The sequence below is a fragment of the Limulus polyphemus genome, unplaced genomic scaffold (assembly GCF_000517525.1).
Source record: "Limulus polyphemus unplaced genomic scaffold, Limulus_polyphemus-2.1.2 Scaffold6351, whole genome shotgun sequence".
Classification (NCBI taxonomy): Eukaryota; Metazoa; Arthropoda; class Merostomata; order Xiphosura; family Limulidae; genus Limulus; species Limulus polyphemus.
In genome coordinates, this window is record NW_013671961.1 from 20,431 (window position 1) to 30,104 (window position 9,674).

At 35.7% G+C, this 9,674-nt stretch overlaps 1 protein-coding gene across 1 annotated transcript in view; it reads right to left on the reverse strand.

Moving 5' to 3' along the window:
- Nucleotides 1-3,883: 3,883 nt before the first annotated feature.
- The window catches only part of LOC106473632, a 20,466-nt gene continuing 14,675 nt past the window's right edge, over nucleotides 3,884-9,674 (reverse strand). The window contains exon 3 of the mRNA XM_022402036.1: nucleotides 3,884-6,813. Coding sequence (XP_022257744.1) covers nucleotides 4,224-6,813 — 2,590 coding nt within the window. The 3' untranslated portion in view covers nucleotides 3,884-4,223. The remainder of the gene's footprint in view (nucleotides 6,814-9,674) is intronic.

Here is a 9,674-nt window from a genome sequence, read left to right on the forward strand (position 1 = left end):
GTTGTTGACTTGCGAGCGTTTTGATGAACCCTAGTATGGAGTTTAAATTACAGCAAGTTCGCCTTAAATCAATAAGGTGTTTTTTATCGCTCCCTGCGAAGTTCGGGAAAGATATTTTCTTTTCCATATTACAGTAATAGTCTAACAGCCTTACTGTTTGTCATCTCAGCTTTAAAAACGGATATTGTGCTCGTCAAAGTAAAGCTTGCAGACATTTTCACGATGCATTCTTTCCAAGTGGCTCAGTGTATTATTTTCTACTTGAAACAGCTTTTGGGATTTCGGACAAAAATATGATTTTGCTGTATTATATTTGGGTGAAAATCTCATATTAATATATGATTGTATTTTCTACTGTACAATTAGAATTCGTTTGTATGTTTGATATTTGATGTATTTCAGTTCTCTTTAGCCGAAGTAAAAACACATTAACACTTGACTAGTGTCCCGATAATGACGAAATATAGCACAAAGAATTGATTACAATATTTTATAATATGTTATATAAACCTAACTACGATACGACGAGAGTTTAACGTGGAATAACCTATGATATGACGAGAATTTAACGTGGAATAACCTATGATATGACGAGAGTTTAACGTAGAATAACCTCTGATATGACGAGAATTCAACGTGGAATAACCTACGATATGACGAGAGTTTAACGTGGAATAACCTATGACATGACGAGAATTTAACGTGGAATAACCTATGATATGACGAGAGTTTAACGTGGAATAACCTATGACATGACGAAAGTTTAACGTAGAATAACCTCTGATATGACGAGAGTTTAACGTGGAATGTGTGAGAAGTAATGAATGATTAACAAGCTTTAACAGGTTAATATTAATTGTAAAGGAAATATTTTCAGAATTAATTGTTGTTGTTTTTTGTTGAAAGATTTAATAAAAACACATTATAATTGTATTATTTGATTTGACCATGTGGACTGTTTGCACCACGTACAAATATGCTTTTGCTTAATTAATTGAATTTTCTTTCAGAATGCGAAAAGCTTTGTGTATTTTTTTTCTCAGTTCTTTAAAGACCTCCATGTCGCTGCTGGAAACTGGACTCAGGGTTAACAAATCTGGATATATCCACATGAAAAAAATAAAACGATTCAGGCTCTGATTAAATCTTGAAAAGAAACCGATATATTTACTTAAGTCACAAGTTTTTTATTTCAGTATATACTTTTGGCTAATGTAATAAAACGGTTGGAAACGGAGACCTGCAACAACTACATAAACATGTACTTTAAACACTGACAGCATTGGTACTACTTTTAAGTCAACATTTTCTGTTGTTTGCAACACTTAGCTCACATTTTAAGTCATTGTTTTCGTTGTTTGCAACACTTAGCTCACATTTTAAGTCATTATTTTTCCATTGTTTGCAACACTTAGCGCACATTTTAAGTCATTGTTTCCTATTATTTGCAACATCTTACCTCACATTTTATATCAGTACTTTTTTATTGTTTGTAACATTTTAGGTCACATTTTAAGTCATTATTTTCCATTGTTTGCAACACTTAGCTCACATTTTAAGTCATTGTTTCCTGTTATTTGCAACATCTTAGCTCACATTTAAAATCAGTATTTTTTTACTGTTTGCAACATCTTAAGTCATTGTTTCCATTGTTTACAACACTTAGCTCACATGGTAAATTCATGCAAATTTTGTGTAGCGTTTTAACTCCCAAATTACCACCTTGCTTATTTACCACCCACTACCAGTGGGGTTCACTTACTGCACCGTATTGACTAGTTTTATGTTATATTATCTCCGGTTAGAAGATTAAATATAAAAAAACTGGCAAAGAAAAGTTGGATTAAGCCAGTTTTATATAAGGTATATAAAGAATTTCAAACAGCAATTAATGGAATTAATTTACGTATTTCTGTTTTTCTTTTAAATAACTGACCAAATTAGGGGGACAAACTGCAATATTGCGGGGAATTGTGTTTATTTTTTCTTGTTTAACTCATGTATTCTAATAAAAAAAATTCTTGACCCACTAGCAATTTGGTGCATAATTAGCTTAGAAAAACGTGGATACAAAGCGGTTGAGATAGATAATTCAAGGCTTAAACAGTCAATTCAAGTGTTACTGAGTTAGTTCAAGCGTTAAACAGTAATTCAGGGGTTGAAGAGTTAATTCAAGGGTTAAACAGTTAGTTCAAGGGTTAAACAGTAATTCAAGGGTTAATCAGCAATTCAAGGGTTAATCAGTAATTCAAGGGTTGAAGAGTTAATTCAGGGGTTGAAGAGTTAATTCAAGGGTTAAACAGTTAGTTCAAGGGTTAAACAGTAATTCAAGGGTTAAACAGTAATTCAAGGGTTAATCATTATTTAGTTATCCATTCACAGGTAGGTCATTATTTTATTGTAGTAACATGATTTTACTTTTACCATTAAGAACTACCAGTGTTGCTGTAGTAACATGGTTTTACTTTTACCATTAATAACTACCAGTGTTGTTTTAGTAACATGATTTTACTTTTACAATTAAGAGCTACCAGTGTTGATGTAGTAGCATGGTTTACTTTTACCATTAAGAGCTACCAGTGTTGTTGTAGTAACATGATTTTACTTTTACAATTAGGAACTACCAGTGTTGTTGTAGTAACATGATTTTACTTTTACCATTAAGAACTACCAGTGTTGCTGTAGTAACATGATTTTACTTTTACCATTAAGAGCTACCAGTGTTGCTGTAGTAACATGCTTTTACTTTTACCATTAAGAACTACCAGTGTTGTTGTGGTAACATGATTTTACTTTTACCATTAAGAACTACAAGTGTTGTTGTAGTAACATGATTTTACTTTTACCATTAAGAGCTACCAGTGTTGATGTAGTAACATGATTTTACTTTTACCATTAATAACTACCAGTGTTGTTGTAGTAACATGATTTTACTTTTACAATTAAGAGCTACCAGTGTTGTTGTAGTAACATGATTTTACTTTTACCATTATTAAAATCATGTTACTACATCAACACTGGTAGTTAAAAGTAAAATCATGTTACTACAACAACACTGGTAGTTCTTAATGGTAAAAGTCACTGGTAGTTCTTAATGGTTTGTTGTAGTAACATGATTTTACTTTTACAATTAAGAACTACCAGTGTTGTTGTAGTAACATGGTTTTAATTTTACCATTAATAACTACCAGTGTTGTTGTAGTAACATGATTTTACTTTTACCATTAAGAACTACCAGTGTTGTTGTAGTAACATGATTTTACTTTTACCAATAAGAACTACAACTGTTGTTGCAGTAACATTGTTGTAGTAACATGATTTTACTTTTACCATTCTACCAGTGTTAAAGAGATTTTTCCACAATTCAAAATGAACATCTTTTCATGAACCTTAAATACTCTAATATGTAGAGTTAGTTTTATTAAGCCTTACAGGACGTTGTAATGTATTAAAAACGAGTGTAAGCTTTTAACACGTTAAACTGAAGTTTTAATAAGTTTTAGGTAATACAGACTATACTGGAATTGAAGTTTTCATGGAGTTCATCTGACTGGAATAGACGACGTTTCAGTCTGTGATGACAATCTAAGAAACATCGTTCCCATCTATAGTTCAGAAAGTCACGTAATTGTTTTATATATCGGATTATATTCAGTATTTCCAGTTCATGCTTGTGTATTCCGATTGCCTGAAGCGTCTTTTTTGTTTCTCAAGACCAATTGCAAGTAAGAAATTATAATCTTGTATTTTTTTTTGAAGTTCCGAGAATCGTTGATACAGATATTTCTAATATCTTGGAAGGAACCAATATTATAAAAAAACCTGTTAAAGAACAACTGGCTGTCTTTCACCCTTCACTAATAAAACACTACACTAACCAGCAATCAGCTTTTATTTGTGTACTAAACAGTTAAAATAGAAATTATTTTACTCAGTACAGCAAATGTGAAGAACTTTAAAGAAAATGGATACAAATTCTGTTAAGAAATGAGTAATCACGTAGATTTCATTCTTGGTACTTTTTTTTTAACTTTATTTCGCGTGTCTCTGTTAGTTCTATAACGTAAGATGTAATACCAGTACAACTAGAGCGTCAGGATGCGGAGTCGTGTAGAAACACGTTGTTAGTTGTGTAACACGATAATGTTGTAACAGTTCTCTTTCGTAAGTTTAATGAAATGTAGTATAGTGTATATCACAGCTTGTGGACATATTACCGTGGATTAATACTTTAAAAAACGATCTTCTGCAGTTCTCCTGTTGCCATTCATTTCAAACAGATCAACCGTTGGTATCTGTATAGGCTGCTTACCACGACGGCCGCGTTTTCTCCGGGTAACAATTATCGTCACAACAACCAGCACCAAGAGTAAGACCGTAGCTCCGACTCCGGCGGTGATATACAACACGGGAAAGCGTTGACAGTGTGCCACTGCCTCATCGTATCCCGAAGGGCAGTGTTTCTTTCCATCACACCAGAGGTCGGGGCTGATACAGGCGTTAATTTCTGGGCATCTGGTGAGGCAATTAATTTTCCGTAAGGAATGACCAATGTTTCTTTTGAGTAAGGGGCTGGTAACCTCGCCCCAATAGACACGCACCGTTTGAGCAGCTTTGATAAGCGTTTCAAGAATGACGTGATCCGACAGCCATGGTAACCCGGGGCTAGGTGGATAAAAGCTTGACGTTTCCATGGCGTACCAAAATGGTACCACCATTTCTGGTTTTGTAGCATCGTCATTAAGGCAAACTACAGCAAAGGCAGCCTCATTTCTTCCCGAATATACTTTCGCTATATTATTATTAGCCGCACAGTTTTCTGTCCCGTTTGTTCCACGAAACGCTATGTACAGGTTTTTACTAGCAACCCCTCTGAGCGACCATTTACAACGAAACTGTCCATGCTCGTGTAACATGGCTTCGTACACAGATAGAGTAAGTTGCCAGGAAGAACCATTCTTTTCTACAACAGCTTTGTCACAAATGGGAAAAGAGAAAAATTCGTAACTGGCTTCAAAATTAAAATGGCGATAATCTTGTAACGAAGTCATGCGTTTTACGGTAAAGATCAGAGAAACGTTATTACTGAGAGACGTCAGTTCAATCGGCCTACGTTTGAATGATATAAAACTTATGTTACAAAAACAGGCCGTCAGTATTTCGACTCCCTGCCAGTTTTCAACAACCTGTATAAAAGAAATGGGTTCTTTATGTCCCTGTGTAATTTCACAAGTTCTTTCATGAGATGCTTTATCAACGACATTTTTACACAGTGATGATAAGAGATGTAAACTTTGAAAGGCAATTTTTACTCTGGACGAGTCTTTTCCTTGGAGATTATAACGACATGAAATTTCGCTACTGCCTCCTCGTCCATAATACAAAACATTCCGGGGGGAGAAGATCGTGCCACTTCTACTATATAAAAATCGATCACAGAGGGAGAAATGGGCAGCCTCCCCGGGCAAATGGGCAGCCTCTCCGGGTTGACTAGTGTCTACGATTTCGTAGCGTGCTTTGAAAATGGGCTGAAGAGTCGAAATTTCCGATAATCTTGGGTAATGTAACCGAAGTATTAGTTCTGGTCCTTTAGAAAAGTATGACTCTTTTGGAAAACGACATGGACGGAAAGGGGTGAGATTAGGGGTTTCTCCTGCCCGTGCACAAAGTCGTGGTGAACTTTTCTCACAGTAAGTTAGGTTTTCCAATGAAGATTCATTTCCTAGAAATACCGGATGATGTGGAGCAGCTAACCCTAGAATCTCGAATCGACCAGTGTCACAGAATTCTTTGAGTGACCATGGATGCTTGTCCTCCACAATATAAGAAGTAAAATACAACCACACACGGTCAGATGGATTTCTGCCTCTCAAGCTATAGGTACAGGTAGTGTGTGGCGGCACAGTGTGTCCGGGATTTTCGATAATCCCCACACTGTCACGCGAATCATCGATTAGAAATTCACAACTGTTCCCCGAAATCCGCCAGAAGGGATCCTTGACAAATCTAACTTCCGCTTCGATCTCTAGTCTGGAGTCATGTAACTGCTGGTACGGTGCACTAACTAACTGGACCAAAACGTTGGACTGACTGGACCTGACTACAGGAAGAGGACCTGTTCCACAGAACTCAGTCAACAATACTGCATCCGGTGTCGGACCATTGAATATACGCACCACGTCTCGTGGACAGTCCGTGGTCAGTGAAACACTTGGAATCGCTCCAGGTCCAGAGTGTCCATTATCGATGGATATCTTGTATTCATTAGTTTGCTTTAATAATACCTGTGCATGAAAACCCTTTGGAACCAGTTCTTGTTTTATTAGATACTGACACGTAAAATTTGGTAAAAATGTGCCAGGAAAATTTGGAGATCTAATAACGCACACTTGGTTCACACAGTCGCGGTATTCTACATTACAAAAAGAGTTGACGATTCCCACATTAATCTTAGTGTCATCTTTTGGAACTCCAACATGTACCTTCCTGGTTATAAACCTATACGTGAGGAAAACACTAAATGATTGAGATCGCCAGGATGTCTTACGTGACATGAAAATCAGAAGCGTGACGTTATTTCCACTTGAGAAATAATTGACACCTCGACCAACTGCCCTTTGGCCACAGAAATAGCCAAAGTCAGGCACACGCTGTTCATGAATGTTGTACAAGCTGGGTAATATTCCGTTAGTGTGCTTAATGGCCGAGACAAGCTGGCTGAGGCCACGTGTTTGCTGGTGATTTATGTCTGTTTCTGGACTTTTGGTGTCAAGAACCTTCAGGTGACCACCGTAACAAGTCAGTTCGGATGCACTAGAATGAAAAAGAATTTTATTTATTAGTTATAAAATATTAAGTTGTTCGTAAGAACAATGTATACATTTGCTAACTCATTTCAAAACCAACATATTCTGAACCATTATTTGAAAAAGGACCGTGTGTGTTCACTTGTAACTGACGAACCACTGCATTGATTGTCATGAAACCTAGCAAGTATCTTTATGGACACAGAAGAATGGCCATGAGGTCAGCGTTTGGATATGATCTACCTATGAGACCCCAAAGGTTCAAATGTTTTTTCCGTGCGCTGAATGGGTACGTCAACTAGTATATATATACATTATACACACATTACATTAAGTTAATACTCACCTGTTGGATTGTATTTACAATAGTTTATTCTCTCTTCACTTGGCTTTGAATGCTTGTTGAAAAAATAAATAGAAATAATGGAAGAATTTGCGTTAAATTCCAACACAATAACAATCATATAAATATCCTTTTTGTGTGTTTGCTTGCTTCAGAATTTCGCGCCAAACTACACAAGGGTTAGCTGCTTATAGCCGTCCCTAATATGGAATCAGTAGACTAGGAGTAAGGTAATGGATAACAGCACCCACCACCAACTCTTGGGTTACTCTTGTCTGATCTCTTTCATAAAGCACTTACGATCCCAAATTCACGTTCCGTGTACCTACTAGCCATCAAATCACAACTGTCTCTATCACTTTGTAGTTTATATAATGTTTAATTAGATAATCCATACTAGATTAAACAAATACAGAAATGTTTTGTAAGATTTAATTTTTGTGTTCTGAACACGCGTGTGTCTTGTCTCCTTAAAGCTAACTGATAATATTGTCTATCAGTCTTTCTAAACAAGTTGAACGTGGCTTAATCGTTAGTGTTTCTGGCTGAGAATCGAAGAATTCAGGGTTTGATGCATTGCTTCAGCTTTGGATGTGTAGTAAAGGTGATAGTCAATTCCGCTACTCAGTTTAAAGAGCTGACAATTCTTTTGTGGCAGTAGGTGCTGCTAGCTGTCATCTCTCTGCTCAGTAGCTCAAAACGAATGAAGCTACTTATATGTTAGTTTAAAAAACAAGATGATAACTTCCTGTAACTTTTACAACGAATGAAAGAGAAGAGTGATCAACAGTACCTCGTCTCGAGCCCTGGACCCCTTTATTTGCAATCTGGCATAATAATCACCAGATCACGTCTCACCTTCACCATAAAATAGACAGACAACAGTTTATACTATCTTCAGTCATTTTCGGTGGTACAGACAGTTGTACAATAAAAAACACTAGAATCTTCTTCGCTACGTATTCTGTTTTACTGAACACGTGTTTAAAAGAACACTCAACTAACAGTCCTTCAAAATATTCGTTACAGAACAATAAAGGTGATGTAACAATGAAATACTGTAATATTTGTAATGGATTCAACTATTTAGTAACTATGTAATAGAACAGTCGTACGGAATAAACTGTTTGTTAATGAAATATTTCATAAAAATGCTTATGCAGTTTATAAAATCACCACTAGGGAGTCACAGTCTAAAATATCCAAATAGGCCATTTTCTGGGTATTCATTTAAATATATCAACATGCAAGACATTTTTAAAACATACATAACCACAAACATTGCGAAAAATGAAACTAATAATAAAAACATGTCTAGACCATAAGATAGCGTCAACGATCAAATGATTTTAAAGGCCTAACTTTACTCAAGCTTTAAAAAAATAATTAGTAGATACCAAATACAAAACAAGTGCCCCTATAACGCAGTGGATAGCGCGTTGGATTTCTAATCCAAAGGTACCGGGTTCGTTCCCAGGCAGGGATGCCTGGTCCAGGATGAGAAAGGAGGAAGGGTGGGCGCGGGGCTAGCAACTCCACCTCGTAAAAACCAACCTGCTAAAAAATTACTACAACAACAACTTCCGTCGGCGAGGTGTTGTTGGGGCCCCATTCTCCAGTGGGAGTCTACAGGGATTATTATATTATAAATACAAACCAAAACTGAACTTTGTTAGATCTTCTGTTGGGGAGTTAGTGGGGCATGAGATATCAAAGAAGTATCGTAATTTAAAGCTGGATACGCTTATTGCTACAAAACTTGAAATGCTAAAGAAACAATAAAACTGAGAAACACGTAATGTGGCGTCAAAGAACAAAATGTAGATATTGAGAAAAAATGAACCTTTATGAAGAAAAATAGTTTCGGTGACCAGGTGGCGTTAAGAAACAAAATGACTTTATTGAAAAGAGTTGAACCTATATAAAAAGAGATTTCGATGACGATGTAGTCTCAAATAACAACAACAACAAATAAAGACAACGTGCTTTTATCGAGTCTACATACATATTATTCAACACGTTTATATACCTGTCAAAATAAAATAATATTGGAAAGGTGAATTATCGATTATAGGTGGCGCCACATGTTCTACATAGCTTTAAATTTAAAAAGTCACATTTTATTTGCTTTGACAATGTATTACCATCATATTAGTCACGTTAACATTTTAAATTTAACATCTGAACAGCAATGTATGCATAATTCAATAATCCCATAAGAGTTAATTTATTGATTGCGTCTTTTATATAAATATTTCGAACAAATATCACGTGTAATTCAGAAACGAAAAGAATAAATTTTTATACAAAAATTCCAGTATTGCACAATATAGGACACAGCATTATACGGACATTTTAAGGGTAACACTACATTGATTCATGGTTAAGAAAAAATACAAACATTGAATATTCCTAGACTCAGCATTATACGGACATTTTAAGGGTAACACTACATTGATTCATGGTTAAGAAAAAATACAAACATTGAATATTCCTAGACTCAGCATTATACGGACATTTTAAGG